This window comes from Lepidochelys olivacea (genome assembly GCF_965140295.1).
Source record: "Lepidochelys olivacea isolate rLepOli2 genome assembly, chromosome: 18".
NCBI classification, from domain to species: domain Eukaryota; kingdom Metazoa; phylum Chordata; order Testudines; family Cheloniidae; genus Lepidochelys; species Lepidochelys olivacea.
The window spans coordinates 18,261,291-18,279,178 of NC_140428.1; the positions used below are offsets into that span (position 1 = coordinate 18,261,291).

Genomic DNA, 17,888 nt, shown 5'->3' on the forward strand with positions numbered 1-17,888 from the left:
GAACTGGGTGATGGAGAGTGGCGGCTGCTGACTGAGGGCCCAGCTGTGCAGGCAGCAGTGGAGAAGTTAGGGTGGCCATACCAGACCCTGCCATCCTTCCTTCTGCGCTGCTGCTGGCGGCGGCTCTGCCTTCAGAGCTGGGCTCCCGGCCAGCAGCCACAGTCCTCCAGCTGCCCAGCTCTGAAGGCAGCAAGGCCACCAACAGCAGCACAGACGTAAGAGTAGCAGGACCACAACCCATCCTAAAATAATCTTGCGACACGCCCGCCCCCAACTCCTTTTTGGGTCAGGATCCCTCCTGTTACAACACTGTGAAATTTCAGATTTAAATTGCTGAAATCACGAAATTTACAATTTTTAAATCCTATGACTGAAATGGACAAAATGGACTGTGCATTTGGTAGGGCCCTACTCATACAGAACCTGCTCACCTGTTTCACCACAGCCATGGAGTCTAAGTGCAGGGCTTGATGCCCCCTAGTGGCCACTCTCCAGCGCTGAAAGGATTTAGCCCAAGCAGGTCTCTGTTGTTTGCTGTCTCTCTCTTCTTGTTGCCACTTCGTAGCTCTCAAGAATTCCATCCTCCAGCGGGCAAAACACAGTGTGAGGCTACGCTGCTGCCTGGCGAGCGCAGCCTGGGTGAGGGCTTCATGCTGCGTGGCTCCACGCCTGGTAACCTGGAACCAAGCAACTAGGACCCTGGAAAAGAATCCACAATCACTGGTTCCTGAAGTAACATTTCTGTATCAGAGACAAGCAGGCACCAGTCCGAGTCTCCTCTACCTCGTATCCTATGGGGTTATTTACAACTGCTCAAAGCAAATGCAAAAAGCTACCAGATCAGATTGCTCAGATTGGGGATACACCCACTTTCACCCTGTGCTGTCAAGTACTCCTGGGCAAAGGCACTGGGAGGATGAGGTCAAATAGCTCCAGACTTCTGGACTGTAGCTACTTTCTGCTGAATGCTCCCAATTACTTCACTTAGCCTTTCCCAGAAGGTTGCCTACCTGTACTTCCTGTGATTGGGGGAACATCAATTTCCTTCTGTCACATTTTAATGATAAGTCTTTGGAGTCCGTATTAATGCAAAGGCGCCTACAGAGTGAATATCATGCTCACAAGAAGTGTCCGAGCAAGAGCCCTGGATACTAAAACCCTGCTTTGCCCACAGAACAGATCCTGCATGGACACAAGCTACCACCACGCTGCCCTGCCGCTGCATTGAACCCCAAGAAGTGGTTCTTTCAGGTCAGGGTTGTGAAGGGAGATCAGCCTCTAGAGTCTATCAGTCCTGGCCTCTCTGCCAAGACTGTTTCCAGTGTCATCAACTGGAGGCCACAGTGGTGGATTAGCTGTGAGGGGGGACTCTCTCCATGGGGAACTGGAGCGAGAACACCCAACACTCATTTCAGATAGAACACTGACGAGCTATCACAATACTTGGCTGTTACACACGTGGGCTGGATTGGAACTGGTTGATTAGAAGTGAAAAAAGGTGGTTTTATCTCTGCTTTGTTTAGTATACGGCTCAGTTACGGGTTTGTCTATGCAGAGAAACTAGGCACAAGAGCTATTCCACAATAATGTTCTGTGTGGATGCTCCTATTCCAGAATAGCTATAGCACTTTCAATTCCCACCCTACCTTATTCCAGAATAACTTCCCCTTGTAGCCAAACAGTAACACACTGACACGAAACACATCAGAGCCTTCCGCTGCAGCTTCACCGGCCCATGCGTTTTCAGATTCTGGCCTGCTCCTTTGTTCCTCGTTCCCCCAGAGTTCCCATTATGCAAATCATCCCCTGCGCTGTAGGATTGAGGTGTAAATATTCTCCACTTGACGGGTCTCTCTGGAGATCAAGAGCATCTATAGTGGGTTATCCTAGCATGAAAAATGCCCCCCTCCGGAGGCGGCACAGCTCAGCCTGTAGCATGCCCAGGTGGGAAATGGGGAAGTGCTTCCTTATCAAAGACGCGCTCAGTGGAAAGATTATTGATAGACAGATGCGCTGCAGGCAGACGAAAGATTGCATCTCTCTCAAACATACCTTCTGGGGCGGTTGCTACATGGACTGAATTGCTAAACCAGTCAGGGTGAGCTTGTAGGCACAGGATATTTGTTTCTGCTGCTTTCTAATGGAAATTTGGCCCCTCACAAGAAAATCTATTCGGGCCAAATCCTGCAGTCCCAGAGCAGGGCTGGCCTTTCAGTGCACTGTAGCAGGATCCACATGGGGCAATAGTGGGTGGCCAGCTGGTTTGCAGAAGAGTCTCATGCTGGCTTGCCGTGCAGTAACTTGCCCCGTAGACAAGCCCCAAGTCCTTATCCCTGTTGACTTCAACGAAAGATAAGTACAAAATAGATGCTATATCATGCCAATCGTTTATATGGAGAACTCCTCATTGTTCTGCTTAAAACGTGCTGGTCCCGGCTGACGATCTCAGGGTCTGGCCTTTAGCTTGCGGCTCTGAGACAGACTACCAGCTTTACCTAGGGTTTAAACCACAATCCAGGTAAAAGGGGTCAGGATGAGATGTTTGTGATACTTCAGTGTATAGTTTCATGTCCTTGTGTTCTATGGACACTGCTTCTCTCCACAGGATCCTTTATTCTGATTTTTCACGCTAACAGAAATGGAAGCCAACCCGTCAGGTCCAATTCATCCCCAAATTTAGATTTTGTAAAAAAGAGATTTCACAAGAGCTCAGGCCATCAGAAGTATTCCTGTGCAGTGGGTACTGTGCAACTCCAAGGGAAGAGGGGCTTGCTTTTTAAACAAAGAACCATCTCTCTTGTTGTGTTTGCAACACACACACTGCAGCCCTGAGTTAGCGCAGGAGGGCTGGCAAGCGAAAGTGACGAGGGACAACCGTGACTTGTTTATCTGTGCTGCCTGCGCTGAGAAATGCAGAAATAGGGGATGGCAAATTAGAGGTTTTAATAATCTACCAAGTTATTTGTAACACAGTAAAAGAGAGGAGCACTTGCTTTTTAAACAGGATTTTTAACCTGATAGGGTGAAATTCTGACCCTAGTGAAGTCAATGGGCCTCAGTGGGACCAGGATTTCACTCAAAGTGGAAGAACAAAAATTCCCCTGTACCCAAGGCATGTCGAGTTAATTTTATTAATCCTTCGGGGTTAGTGAAGCCTGCACTAAGGACCTCAACCTCCACCCTGCAGCCATCACTTCCAGTGTTGCCGGGACAGTTTAGTCGGATCTTGCCTTGAAGACCCATCTCTATTAGGTAACCAATTTTACAGGCCCTCAGGTGATCGCTTAAGGCAGGTTTCACTGTAGTTTGATAATGGTGTCGCTCTCCCCAGTCCTCTCCTCACTGCTTGCTCACAACCTTGATGTAATCTGCTCTGCTGCACACGGACAGCATGTGCTGGGATAGCCACAGATTCCAGTACTTCACTGCACAGCCCTCTTCTCTTTCCTTCCGGATCTCCCAGGACACCTGTTCCCTTTGCCGCAGGGTCTGCTCGTACCAGGAAGAGCGAGAGGACGGATCCGCCTGTATGCCCCACGTCTCCTGCTGAGCACCAGCTTACAGCTCTGAAAGGCCCGCAGGGTCTGTGCCTGTAGAGATGACCATCAGCTCTCCTCTGCAGTACTGTACGTCTCCAGAGGCCAGCAGCTTTGTGGGCAGCATCCTCCTCCTGCTTGTGGGCTTGGAGAGCAGCGGCTTGACGGACTCTGAAGATTCCTTTCCTCTCAGCAAAGACTGCCTCTTCCCGCTCCAGCCAGCCTGAAAGGCTCGGAGGTTCTGCCTGAGTCACGGGCGCATTGACACTGTCCCATGCCAAGCTCGGAGATGCCTTCACAACAACAAACCTCTACTCTGAATACACCAGGTAGGGGGAAGGATTCAAACTGTGGGAGAGTCAGATCCACCAGAACAATCACCTTCTCCACAGATTCTTCCTACCAGCCCTACTCCCAACACACTCTTGGATCTTCTTCTCCAGCCCCATTCAACAGACTCTTCCCTCTTGGCTGAGCAGATCTTTCCTTCCTGCCCTGCTAGACGGACTCCTGCAGAGAGATTTTGTTTCTCAGGCACTCACTGCTGCCTGGGCTCCCCTCTTGCTGCCTGGGCTGGGATCCCAGGGATCCAGTAATAATTCCCTTCTGTTAAAGGATCTTCAAAAGGAAAAGCCTCTTGCTTTCGGCCATCAGAGAGCTGCACCTGGCTTAGCAAATACAATTGCCTAGAGCAGAGGCTCCTGAATTGGTACTGGCCACTAGGGGTTTATTAACCGAAGCCAAATGGCTAGAAGGCAACCAATTAACCTTTCTAAAGGTAGTGGGGTTCCTGGCAGCCGATCGAGGGGGCGCAGATGAGTCATTAGCAAGGCCTAGCTGTTACTATGTGTGCCCTGACACCTTCAGCACCGAGACTGGAGTGCCAGGCTGCCAGTGCCTTGTGTGCACAGTGGGCCCGATTCATCCCCAGTGTGACCCCATTGCCTTCACTGATTCAATGTAGTCTCGCAAAGGAGAAAGACAACCTAGAGAGAGCTGTTCAAAGAGGCTCCAATGGGACTGACCCTTTGTGGCAGAGATCAGAAGAGATTCTCTTGCTGAGGCAGAATAATCCTCCTCCTCTTTGCTCTCCCAATCCAAGAGGAAATGGTCTAAGACATAAGAACTAGGCAGGCCTTCACAATCGCTCCCTCAAGCTGGGTCACTTCTCCCGGGATGCCTTGTCCAGTCAGGCGCATGCTTTCTCTCCGACTTCCTGAGAAACATCCAGCAGGGAGTGCTAGGCTATAGGTCACAGGCACCCTGAAAGAGCTCTGCCACACCAAGTGCTTCAGCAGCGAAGCAGGGGCAAAAGAGCGGAGGAGGGGGAAGTATTTCTACAGAAACATCATTCATGCAAAATTCCCCTGAACTTTCACATCCAGCTCTACCCCGCGCAGATCAGATCCAGCTCTAGTAAATTACATTTCTGCTCCCAGGAAAGGCCTCTCAGGGGGAGCAGACAAACCTGCGCAAGAGGAGACGCTTCCAGCAGCAAGCAGCACTTCTCCACTTCACAGCTTGGCAGTGCCAGGCCTGCAGGACTGTCCTCTTCCTCCCCTGCGAGCTGTGCTGGGCCCAGTGCAGCTGCAGATCCCTCAAGGTGCACTGCTCTGGAATGGAACACAGGAGTCAGGCCAGAGCAGCCCACGAGATACAGCCACCTCACCAAGGGCAGGCAACAGCACAAAGACAGAACGGATCTGACGCACGCCCCGCACTCTGACAGACAGACTTGTACAGGCTTTGAAATCATTCCTTCCACACAAGCAGCTAGACAGGCTTTTAGAAAAAAAATTCCTAGCAGTGTGGTCTAGTGGTTTGACAAGGGAATGAGGAGTCAGGACTCCTGGATTCATCTCCTGCCACCAGCACATTGCGTTATACTGGGCAAATCACTTTGCCGCTCCTCTGCATCTCAGCTACCCCTGCTATAAAAGAGGATCCTTCCCTACCTCCCTGGGCATCATGGGAACTTACTGTTTGTAAATCACTTGGAAATCCTCTGATGAAGGGTACTATGGATGCAGGATTCTTACAGACTGCACAGGGCTGTATCCTGCTCCCACTGAAGCCAATGGAAGTTTTGACAATGACTTCAATGGGAGCAAGATCCAGTCCATTATGTTCAGTTCAAAACTGTGGTCACCCAGGACTTCCAAGTTGTCTCTACACATCACAGCCACTTGGAACTTTATAGTGACAGCAGGAGTAGAACTCAGAGCCTCCTGGTCCAAACTACCCGAGCCAAAGGAGAATCTCCATTAGCTATAAGCAGTACAGGGCATGTGACTCACAACCAAGCAATTCTGGCTGCAACCAGTAGAGGGAAGTGGTGCACATACACACTAATCTGTTCATTACTTCTGAGATCTGCAGACCAACACTAGGACTACAAGCAGGATTTCCTCCCAACCTGTTTGATATCATAATATCCTTCCCCTTCAGCCCCTTCTATACAGCATTCAGGGCCTGTTATGCCATGGCGTAACTCACTCTGCCAGCAGGTATGCCAGCACTGCAGGGCATCTGCTGCCTTTTGGCGGATCCAATGCCTGAATCGCCTGTCAGCTTCCACTTTCTGAGTTAGCCTCCGCTTCCACAGGTCAAAGGCAGCCTGGCAGCAATGGAGACCATGTTGTCTGGATGCCATGGCTTTCCGATTCTTATCTTCCACAACCCACTTGTGCCAGCCAAGAAACGCCCTGGGGTTGGGGGGAGGATGTAGGACACGTGAGAGGCTGGAGGAGCAGCTCGAAGAGATTTACTTTTGTATGTTAAGTTTAATGAAATACCCACTACTGGTGGGAGATTTCACTAACTTCTGGAATTACATCCGATTTGTTTTTAAACAGCAACCAGCTAAAGTACACCTGGAATGTTACTTGGTATTACTTTGCTGGGGGGAGAGTTCATACCCAACGTACTCACACTTGGCATGTGTGCCATGTCTCCCAGTCAAGAGCTCAGTATTTGACAAGCATTAATTAAGCTTCACAACACCTTGGGGAGTGGGCGTTAATATCTTCCCACATTACAGGTGGGCAGACTGAGGAACAGAGGTTAAGTGATCTGCCCAAGGCCACAGGTGAGTTGGTGGCAGTGCCAGGAAGTGACCGCAGGAATCAGGACTCCTAGTTCTCTGCTCTAACCAGGAGACTATGCTGCATTGTACTTGACAATGGTGGAATGTTGGCTTTGACTTTTCAGCTGACATTTGTTTAAAACTGCCTATGGATTTAGACATACAAATCCCATACATTCAATGGAAACCATGTGTCTAAATCCCCTAGGCGGTCTTCGTCATCTGAGCCTTCATGTTTTGGGGTTAATTTAGGCCCTAATGTTTCCTAATTGAGACACTTTGCTCAGTGCAGCTCAAAAAGGATTGGTCACCTACACAAACGAGAACAGTGGTGCGGGAGGGGACCTGCACCTGCTTCCTGAAGCACCCAGCACTTGCAGACAGCGGACAAGCTGGTCCACTGCTCTGTTCAGACTTGCCAGTCTCTACGAGGAGGTTCTTGGCCCAAACTAAAATAAGGGGTTCTGGAGAGGGGGAAATGAAGGAAAAGAAATACATAAGGTGGGGGAGGGAACCCTGGAAAAGCAAATCCTAGGTTCAATTCAGAGCTCAAGGTCCAGTTGGCCTAGTGCACAGAGCACAGGGCTGAGACTCAGGAGACCTGGGTTCCATTCCTTTAACTGCCACTGGCCTGCTGGGTGAGCTTGGGCAGGTCACAGCAGCTCTGTGCCTCAGTTTCCCCCTCTATAACATGAGGCTAATGATACTGACCTCCTTGGTAAAGTCCTTTGAGGTCTATTGATAAGAAGAGCTAGGGATTATTACTATTGCTATTTTCACCCAATAGACATTTCGACAGATGCTCTGGAAACAATTACTACAGAGTGTCAGAAAAGTATAAACTGGCTCTGGGGCCCATACCGGGACAGCAGAACGAGCCTGCCATGCTGCTGGATCTTTAGATGCTGCTGAGTCTGAGTTGACCAGACCAAGAAATATCTCTGCAGGAGTCGTAGATCTGCTTGGTACCAGAGGGAGCCACAGGGACTCTCCAGTTCCTCTCCAGAACTGTAACCCTGTAATGCAACAAACCAGAAAGGGGTCTGAAGTCCAGCACAGACACTGGACCCCATTCATCCTGCTTGCTCTTAATGCTGCTGTGACCGCACTCACCACTGCCAAACTCCTCCAAAGTACCCCTTCAATTTCTGAGTACCAGGAAAATCTCCCTGCTCATCTGCCACTGAGGCTGGCAAGAGGAGGGGGACGAGATGTGCAGAGATCTGCCAGTCATGGGAACCTCTTTGCCCAACTGAGAGCAGACTGGTGAGGGGTGGGGTTGGCAGGTGATTAAACCCAAAGACTTTTCCATAAATTGAGCAGCACGGAGAAATCCTTCACTACCTGCAGAGCGTCACCTTGGAACTGCATTTCTTCCCATGCGAAGTAACTGGTGAGAGGCTCGATCCTGCTGTCTGGTCTCCACAGTGCCAAAGCTTGGAGCTGGCCTCCCATAAACGGATTCTCTCTGCAAGACACAAGCACCAGGCTGATATCTCTTGACAAGCAAGGTAAGGAGAGAGCAGCTGGAGGGGCACTGGGCTGGGAGTCAGGAGAAAGGCAGCCATCCAGGCCATGTCTATCCATACAGAAGAGCCACCTCTTTCCAGGATCCAACTCACCCGACTCGGGGACTCTGTGGAGGAGTGGAGGCCTCTCCCACCAGCTCAGCTGGAACCACTGGGCAGCAGTGCTGCTGCAGAGAGCAGACAGACCGGGACAGGTGTGTGGTGTCCTCGGAGGTCATGAGGGAGGAGAGGCTGTTCTGACTGCTGTCACAGAAGCTGCTCTCCTGGTCAGAGGAAAGCACAAGGCTATGAGTTTAGTGCTCCGAGCAACAATCCCTCTGCTAATGACCTCTAACCTCTACGTTCACTCCTCTTTGCAGCGGAGCTTGGGGAGATCCAAGATGCATCCATCCCTCTGCTGCAGGAAACACTCGTCAGCTGCTATGTGTACAGGAATGTGGGCACACCTTTGGTGGAAAATAGACCTCTAACTAGCTACTACCTGCCCTGACCATGGATTGTCCCAGTACTCTGCATAGTCAGCAGGCGAGTACAGCAAAGCCTCCCATCTTGATGGCTCCTCAGAGGCTGGCAGCATGGTGGAAAGTAGAACAGAGCCCAGCAGCTCTGCAGTCCGTTTCCCATGGCAGCCAAACCAAGAGGTCCATGTATCCCCTCCCACAACTGGCAGGGATCTCTGTACCCTGTGCCTTCTAGCTGCCATGCAGTGAGTATACAGCAGAACCCACCCACCATCAGCTGCCTTGTGCCTGCCCTCTAACCCCTCACTTAGGGGACTGGCGTGACCGTATCTGCCTCTGAGGACACTTAGCACATGGATTCCCCGCCATCAGAGCCTTCAAGTCTAAGGCCAAGGCAGATCAGCTTGTTAGTGTGGGGACTGTGTTGAAGCAGAAACTTTAGAGTCAAATCCCAGCACTTCAGTGCTGTAAGGCAGTACCCCATCTGTACTGAGCCCTTCTGTGCCTCACTTTCCCCATCTTTGAATGAGGACAATCATATTTACCCATCTGGGCAGGGCACTTTGGGATCCTCAGGTGAAAGGCACAAGGTCAGTGTGACGTTGGCATGGTGATGGTGAAGCACAGAGTGGTGCAGTGGCTTGCCCAAGGCTGCACAGCTAGTCAGTGGCAGAAATGTAATCTAGGTCTCCAGACTGCCAGTGCACTGCTTTCACCACTAGACAGGACTGCCTCAAAGTATTATCAGCCTGAAACAGACCCCCAAGGTCCCTGCTGGATCTGAACTTCCCTGCTTTTATATTTGCATCAATACTTCCCTGCAGCACAGAGAGGACTGTCAGCAGGACTCCCTCACCTTTTCCAACGAGCCATGGGAAACAAGAGGAGCAAGAGCGCTGCTGTGGAAGCCGGAAGAGAGAGAAGACTCCTCAGAATCCAGCAAGGCAAGAGGCTCCTCAGGAGGTGCCCTGAGATTGTGGTTCAGAGGATTCAGCTGAAGAGTCCTCTGGCGCCACTGTCTCAGAGCGTCCCGCAGTCGGTGCTGCTCCAAAGCCTGAGAGAAGGAACTGAGGAGAAGGAGAGGGTAAGGAGAAGTTTGCACAATGGCTTAGCGGACTGGTGCTGGCTAAAGGGTCTTTCACCTCAAGGTTACCCATTTAAACCCAGCCCAGGTGAGCAGTGACGAGTTACCATGGGTGTGGTCTGACCAGGGAGCCACCTGATGGAATCCACCATGGTAACTCGCACTAATAGCCCCTACGCTGGCAGTCTCAGCAGAGAGGCCAAGGACTGAGTGGAACATGGAGACTGCTCCGCTCTCTAGATCACTGAGACATGCTGGTGGGGCAAAGCGGGGAAGCCTGTCCCGTGCTGATTTCTGAATCGATGGGTGATGGGTTCTAGCATCAGCGTCCACCCCTTCATTTCCAGACTCAGGGCCTGCCCCTGCACTGCAGCAGCAGGTCCTGGTGAAGGTCCTTGAAGAGCCAACAAACTGTCCTTTGGAATGTTTGCCCTTCACACAGTGACGTACCTGGTACCGTGGGCAGCAATGAAGACATCTTCCCCATTGTACTAGATATACGACGCAGGTGTGTGTAGCATAATCTCTAAAAGTCAGAATCGACGAGAAGGAAACCTCACACGCACGTTTCAGGGGAGTACCGCAAAGGCACCTTCGGCAGCAATTCCTCCCCCCCGCTCCTAGAGAGTGCCCTCTCCTCGCACAACAACCCAGAGCCCCTCCTGGCACCGTCTTTGGTTGGCATTGATAGCGCACATACACAGACCCACTCTGGAAAAAGGTCTCACTGGGACACAATAAGCCCCTAATAGGCTTTCAATAGGTTAGACGGATCCCTTCAGTTCATTTATTTGAATGTAATTTCATCTGTGTCATCAACAGAGAGACTCTACGGCAGACACAATCTGAGAGGCAAAGTGATTTCTTACTCAGGGACCCAGAGGAAATCTGGACCCCAAGAATCAAGGTGTTCCCTAAGCATTTGATCCTAACACTCACTTAGCTCGCTGTTGCTGAAGGAGCCTCGCATTCCACAGCAGAAATATCCTCTGGAGCTTCATTCGCTGGTAGAGGTCATCTAAAGAGACACCTCTTTTCCACAGGTGGCTTCTCCTTACAGCCAAGCATAGCTGAGCTTCATCCTCCTTCACCGCAGGCCCACTGGCAGCTGAGCTAGCTTGTTGTCCTTTACAGGTCACAGACAGACAGGAGAGAGAGAGAAACCATTTGTCAGGAGTGACTCTTCAGTGCTCAGAAACTCAGCCTGACACAGGGGACAGCCACCGACTCCCCCACCGCACAGCTTCCTTTCTAGATCTCAAAGTAAATTATTGCCAGGCTTTCTTCTAGACTTATCAACAGGATCTCAAATCTTCCTGCAGCAACACTAATCTGGCCAAGGGGGACAACCCTCTTCCTGACTCGGCACTTCACGTTAGGATCACATTCCATCTTGAGGGTAGCCGACTTGTCTCATGCTGCCCTGCAATAAGCTTCCATCCAGTCTCCAGTGCGCCACATGGAGAGGGGAAAATGTAGAGGCACATTAGTATCTTCTGATCTTAAGATGACTAGATAGGCCCTCAACGCCTCACCATAACATCTCCTCTGCCTCAAGATAAACAAGTTCACAGCTGTCATCTTGTCCACTTCTCTGAGCTGCAGCATCAGGACCCATTGCTGGAAGCACTTCCTCAGGGACTCGGCCCTGTGATGCTCCAGGTTCTGTCTGTACAATGCCTTCCGCTCAACAAACTGCCTCCAGGCACTGAAACACCTGAGGAGACCAAAGAATAAAATAAATCAAGCGGCAACAGCTGGTTCTCTGGTTATTTCTGCCATGGAACTTTTGTGAATCAGGCGTCTCTTGTCCTTAACTCATTCCTGGAGTGCTTGGGTAATGTAGGGGTCTGGGGAGAATGCCAAGCATCTTCCACTTCTAGGTCCAAGGTCTGAGTCCAGACCAAGACATCTTACCATTGGATGGCTATTGGATGGCCTACATGAAATGAATTGGGGGTTTCAGGCCAGTTCCCAATGGATGGGAATCCACTGAACCCAAACTGTAACTAGCAACTGGCCCCCTTATTGACAGTCTCAACAGAAAAGTCAATAACTGGATGAGCCACAGAGATGGAAGTATCCTCTCAACCCTCGTTGTGCTCTGCCCAGGTCAATGGTGAGGCCTCTGAGTGGGGTTGTGCAGGGGAAGCTTGAACCAGTATGGCCTGTGCAGTACCTGGTCTGTGGATAAACAGAGGATTCAATCAGACGGGACCATTGCAATCATCTACTCTGCTCTCTTGTATAACACAGGCCATAGGAGTGCCCTGAATTAATTCCTGTTTGAACTAGAGCAGATCATGTACAAAAGTATCCAATCTTGATTTCAAAATTTCCAGTGATGGAGACTCCACCCCAACCCTTGGAAAGTTGTGGTAGACTTCGGCCTACAACACTAAATTCATACACACAACACATTTAGTCTTCAATGTCGGTGCTGTGAGAAAGGGACTGGGTGAGGCACTATCGAGTGAAGGGAGACCCCAGTGCTATTACCGTACCAGCCTTTTTCACTTCTGGAGACCTGGGTTCGAGTCTTGGATTGGGCCAGGAAAGGAAAAGGAGTTGGGTTCTTCTCTCCAAGTCCCCATTTGCCCACATCACAGACTCGCTGTGCTGGCTGGAACAATTCCGCATGGTTGGCAGTCTCAGATTTGGTCACTGGACTAGCAGAGCTCAGGTTTGAAGTGCCTTGGCTGAGTTATGCAAAGCAGCTCGCCCCGTATTGGTCCATGCTAGGTCTGTCTTTAGCCAATGTCCTCACACCCTCCCCATGAGCACTGACTTAATCCTCAAATATTTAGAGCAATAAGCAAGGGGGACGGGCTTTGTCTAGAATTCGATAAGAATCATTCTGGGTCGCATCTCTCATTGCCAGGCTCCTGCCTGGGTTTTCACAATAGAACACATTCTAGACTGAATCCGACATCCCCAAGAGAAGGAAGATGGGTCCCATTTTGCTTACCGGATGGCCAGCTCTCTCCGGATCTGAGTCAGCAGTGGCAAAATCCGCTCGGTTTCCAAGCTCCGTGAACGCCATGCCCAGAAAAGGATCTGTAGCTGCTTCTTCTCCAGCAAGGCACGAGCTTCCTGAACTCTGGCCTCCTCTTTGTCCAGCAGCTCCTTCTGCAGGCGCCACAGTCTGAAAGCTGCTGTGTTACAAGACCAGAGAGAGAGAGAAAAAACAAGAGAAAAATCAGATCTGAAGAGAAGAGCTTAAAACATTTTAGCACCATCAACGCAAACATCCACCGGCAGGACTCCTGCTGGGAATGGCAAGGCATTGCTGGGAGGAAGTTCACATTGCTGTAGCCAGAGCATCCGCTACAAGCTAATCTCACTGAGGAGATGACAGAGGAGATGTTGAAACAGAACAATAGGCGACCAATCCTATGAGATGCTGAGCAGCCTCCTCTCCCACCAGAGTCAATGCCCAGCACTTCACAGGATCAGGTCCTGAACGGGCAAAGACAAGGCAGTAATTAGACATCAACTGAGAAATCTCCTGAAATGCCACCATCCTTCCAGCCTGGGAGCATACTGTTTAACTGCATGTGTTTGAATGCTCTGGAGCCAGTGCTTACCAGCCAGCCGCCTCAGGTCCCTGATGGCCTGTGCCCGCCGACAGAGCTCATCTGCTCTCTGCCTGCAATGAAGCTGCATCCACAGGTTTGCCTCCACCCTGAAAGAGTCCCAAGCTTGCGTTTAGCCACAGAACCTGCCAGAGAGGGAGCTCACAGACCCAGACAGGGGGAGGGGTTACAATCAAGGCCTCCCTTTCCACCAGGGCTGCTTCTAGCTTTCTGGATTCAGCTCTTCTACCATAGAACCTGAGCAAATAGGTCTTTCCCTTTGCTCAGTTCATTCCCCTGCCAGGGATTGATGACAAGTCTGATTCTGACTCACCAACCCCTGCTCCACACGTATGGATCGCAACTGGACCCAAGAAATGACCCTGGGTTTCCCTCTTGTCCCCTCTATCAGAGGCACAGAAATTTTACCACAGCTAGCACGGACGAGCCTGAGGTAGGATCCTCCAGTGCTCAGTAGCTGTAAGTGTAAATTCCCACCCTGGAAATCTCTTGTATCCACAGAGGTGAGAAGGATTGTGCCATCAGCTCTTCCTTCATCTGAGGTCTTCTTGCTAAAGAGAGTTCCTCTGCCTCCAGCTCCAGCCCCGCAACCATCCAACACAAAGAGTCATTGATGAGAAAATCCCAGCTTACCTACTGTGCCATGCAGCTTCCTGCGGGGACCCTGCTGTCAGCCGGCACCACACTGGGGCTGTGACAGCTGGACCTCTCCCCAGTCCGACAAGACCCACTGGCGACTCTTTGGTGAGAGTCACTGGCTCCTGCTGGGAGGTTTGGCTTTCGTTTTGCTTCACCACAGCTGACTTCCACTGAAAGAGGAGCGACATGGCGAGACCTGCCTGCATCAGAACCCCCGGCTCCGAATCCACTCTGCACTGAATGTAGCATTGTGCACCCTTTCCTCATCATGTGTATGAGCAGCCATTCCCCTGCCACTTCCCTCCCTTCTCCTGCCCTCCTTACTGCGTGACAGCATTTCCTCTATTGTCCCCTGCCCATCCTTACCCTGTGAAAGCTGACGGCCAGCACAGCCAGGGAGTGTCTCCGCTGGGCAATCTCCATCTGCACCTTCCTCAGCTGCACTGCCCACTGTAGGGCCCCAAGCCCCTTGCGAAGCTGCTGCTGTCTGTAGAGCTCCCTAGCTGCAGTCCTCTTCCTGAGGGTGTGGCTGCTCCAGGCTTGGAAACACCTGGCTAGTCGTCGCCTATTACCCAGCAGCTGAGAACTGAAACAGAAACAAGGGACTGAACTCCAGTATGAGCAAGGAAGGTCAAATCCAGCCAAGACATATCAGCAAGACTCCATCCACTTGACTAGCAATCTCCACCTCAGCTAGTCCTCTCATTCCCAGGGACTAAGTGATCCCAGTCCTCTCCAAAGCAGGTTCCAGACCATGTACTCAGCCACAGCCCTGCACCAAACATGGGCGTAAGTATTGCCAAGTTAGTGGCGCTCTCCCCTCTTATCCCAAAGGTTGTGGGTTCAAGTCCCTTCTCAAGGCCTTAGCTATTGCTTGCTCTCTGCTGACCATGCAATGAGTTCAGCTGAAGAAGCTGCACTACTAGAGGGGAACATTAAACCAAGGGTTGCCTTCTGCCCACTGCTGGAGCTACCCAAGATGGAAGTCCAAAGACGTGCCAATTTTTTTTTTAAAGCATACTCAGTTCTGGATGTTGCAGCCATTTATTCTCCAAGGGCTAACTACTCTCCCAACTCTACGTGTTCCAGGTAATATTGTGGCACATTCCCTGGAACCATAAGCCCCAGGCAATGTTCCATGGCCACACATTTCCAAAGGCAACTCCCCACTCAACCCCCTCACCCAAAGCCCTTTTTACCTTCTCTCTTTCATCTCCAAACACGAGACGTTGTTCTCTGGATCCTACAGGTAAGAGCAGACAGTGACGCACTGGTATTAGCTGCAAGAAGTGCCGGTCTCACAAGTACTAACAACCCCCAGGTGGAAGAATCAGGCTGTGGTCACATGATGTGCAACCTCACACAGCCACTGTGGTTGGGAAACTAACGCTCAGCCATGAGGCAGGGCGGTCCCAGCTGACTGCCCCAGCTCATCCTATGCTGAGTATATCCTCGCTTTGCAAGTGCTTCCTTTAATTTCAGCACAAAAGAGAGTGGGAGAACTGGGCCCTCTGTGCTCCATTGCCATGCCTGCAGCAGAGTTAGCCATCATGGTGCTTTCCCTCCCCTGAGCCAGGAAACGTAAAATGCAAAGGTGATCTTTGAGAATAAGACACTAGAGAGAGGGAAAGGGAGATGGTGACACTTACACATGTCAGAGATACGATACAAGACCAGATGGGCCACTGGTCCGTCCCCTGAGGGAAGGGAAATGATGGCTGCAATTATTCTTGGGGGCTCTCCCATGGCCCCGTATGGAGATTCATCCCCACACCTCCTTTCCCTCAGCACCTCCATTCTTCACCTCCAGCTGCTGCTGGTGAAAGGTGGAGACGAACACAGGAGGGTACAGGAGAACCTGGATGCTGTGCACTGACAGGGTCCTCACCCGTGGTAGTCTTCTGTCCTGCACCTGGCTGCTTTCCTCACAGTTCTGCAGTTCCCTGTTGCTCCTTTCTGCAGGAAGCTTCTCAGATTGGTCCCAGTCTGTGTTGAGCCCCTGATCCATGCAGAAGGCCTCCTGGGAGCGTTCTTCATTTTCTCCCTCATTGGTAGCGTTCGTATCATCCACGGCAGTGGCAACCAAAGAATATTCACCAGGACCTTGCCTGGCTGTTACCCTGAAAGGGCTGTAGCTGGGACTAGGCACAGACTGCCTGTTATTCACCATGGCTATTCTCCTGGCTGCAGACGATACGATGTCACATGCCTCTGCTGACTCTCCCTGGTCTTTGCCATGAGGCTCAGAGGTGCCGACGTCTATGGAGCTCATACTGAGCGGCTGGACTTGACCGATCCCTGCATCTCCAGAAGGAGACTGGACTCTCAGATGCACTTCCCTTGGAGTCCCATACACAGCTACACGGACATTCATTGGCGCCCTACCCTCTTGTGTCTCCAGTGACAGCTGCAAGCTATCTGGGTCTGGGCCAGATGGAAGGGCCTTCCTCCAATGCACGGAGCAGGGCGACTCTTCCACTCCAAGTGGCTTTTCAGGGAAAGTAGTTTTTACACGGCTGAGCGTGCCGTTCGTTTGTGGTGCGTGCTGTACATGAGATTTATACCTGAGGTAGGGAGACCAGTCACGGGAACTACCTGTGTCTGTATCAACCAGGTAGACCGAGCTGGCATCAGCACAGGGGGTTTCTGGCCAGATTCCACCTGAAACCTTGGTTCTTTGCGCATATAATTCAGTATTTCTGCACCTGTGACAGAGAGAGGTAGGTTCGGCATCCCCCACGTCACCAGTCACTGAACCAAGACCCCAATCCCTAACAAATGGGGGACCCCATTTCATTCTAGCCTGCTTAGCACTGCTCTGTTCTCTAGCAAGGTCCTCTCCCACACTCAGGACAGCAGATGTAGAGACCTCGGGGGCAACGCACAACCTGCAAGCTAGTGGAGAAGACCTGGACTCCAAAGGGAGGGAGCTCCATATCCCCATTAAAGCAGCTTCTTCCTTAAGCCTCTGGATTGAGCAGTGCAGGCTGGCAGAGGTCTTGGAGGACTGCAGGACAGACTGAAGGGCCACAGAGCGAGGAAGGGACTCTGCCAAGCTGCGGGGACCCAGTTCGACCAAGGTGAGGGCAGGCCCAGGACAACAGGAGTTCACACTTCCTCTGGAGCTCCCTGGAGAGAGACATACCATTGGGCTGTGGTGGGGGACAAGCCCAGCAGAGGAGATTACAGGCACTACAGCTGGGGAGAGGGAATCTGTACTGGATAGTAAAGGATTCCCATAGTCTGCATCATAAGCAGCGAAAGGTCCATGTTGCTGCTTTTTCACTTGTTGCTCATTGCTCTGGTTTCCTCCCTCTGGAAGGTTATGGCAGGTGGAGTGCACAGAGGACTGGTCCCAGGGGCTAGACTCCTCCTTTGGTCTCTTCTTGTGCTGCAGGCTCCTCTCCGGGAGGTGGACACTCACATTCTCCTCACTCCCTGCTAGCCCAGCCGTGTCAAAGCGGAAAGGTCTCCACTGAAGATCCACGTGGGGTGGAGCTGATGAAGGCGGCAGGGGATTACCACATGCCACCTTTCCAGAGCTGCCCCGCTGCAGCCTGCAGTTGAGGTTATTTTGCTGCTGGGAGCAGGAGGAGGAGAGCTGGTTGGTAGCAGCCCGGAAAGGCTGAGAAGAAGGGCAAGAGAGATTAGTCTGTATCAGGCTGGGATCCCTCTTCTTGGGGCCTTTGCTTTTTACAGCTGGTGCTCTCCTGCCTTGCTCCGCTTGCCAGCCAGGGGTTACAGTGAATGCAGCAGCATTGGCCCACCGATGAGTAGCTTCAGCGCGGCTTCCAGCGCCCAAATACAGATTTATGTTCACGTTCTTCTGGACTTTTCCGTGCTCTAAAGAAAAACAAGAACCGTTCTTTTCAAGGGAGCATCAATAATTCATCACCACATCCCCAACAGCTTTCCACGCACCTCAGGGACTCCCCATATAATGAACCTCTCTGATCAG

General features: G+C 51.4%; 1 protein-coding gene across 3 annotated transcripts in view; it reads right to left on the reverse strand.

Moving 5' to 3' along the window:
* The window catches only part of LOC311532698 (uncharacterized protein C1orf167), a 34,369-nt gene that overhangs the window by 6,410 nt on the left and 10,071 nt on the right, over positions 1 to 17,888 (reverse strand). The window contains exons 3-17 of one of the 3 annotated variants that reach the window (XM_084651396.1): positions 15,819 to 17,773; positions 15,130 to 15,173; positions 14,297 to 14,516; positions 13,925 to 14,100; positions 13,283 to 13,380; positions 12,664 to 12,847; positions 11,231 to 11,412; positions 10,635 to 10,821; positions 9,468 to 9,678; positions 8,244 to 8,413; positions 7,966 to 8,089; positions 7,483 to 7,637; positions 6,033 to 6,241; positions 5,005 to 5,149; positions 432 to 699 (exon numbers count right to left, since the gene is read on the reverse strand). In XM_084651396.1, coding sequence (XP_084507522.1) covers positions 432 to 699; positions 5,005 to 5,149; positions 6,033 to 6,241; positions 7,483 to 7,637; positions 7,966 to 8,089; positions 8,244 to 8,413; positions 9,468 to 9,678; positions 10,635 to 10,821; positions 11,231 to 11,412; positions 12,664 to 12,847; positions 13,283 to 13,380; positions 13,925 to 14,100; positions 14,297 to 14,516; positions 15,130 to 15,173; positions 15,819 to 17,773 — 4,328 coding nt within the window. The other 2 variants (XM_084651395.1, XM_084651397.1) reach the window with 2 other exon arrangements.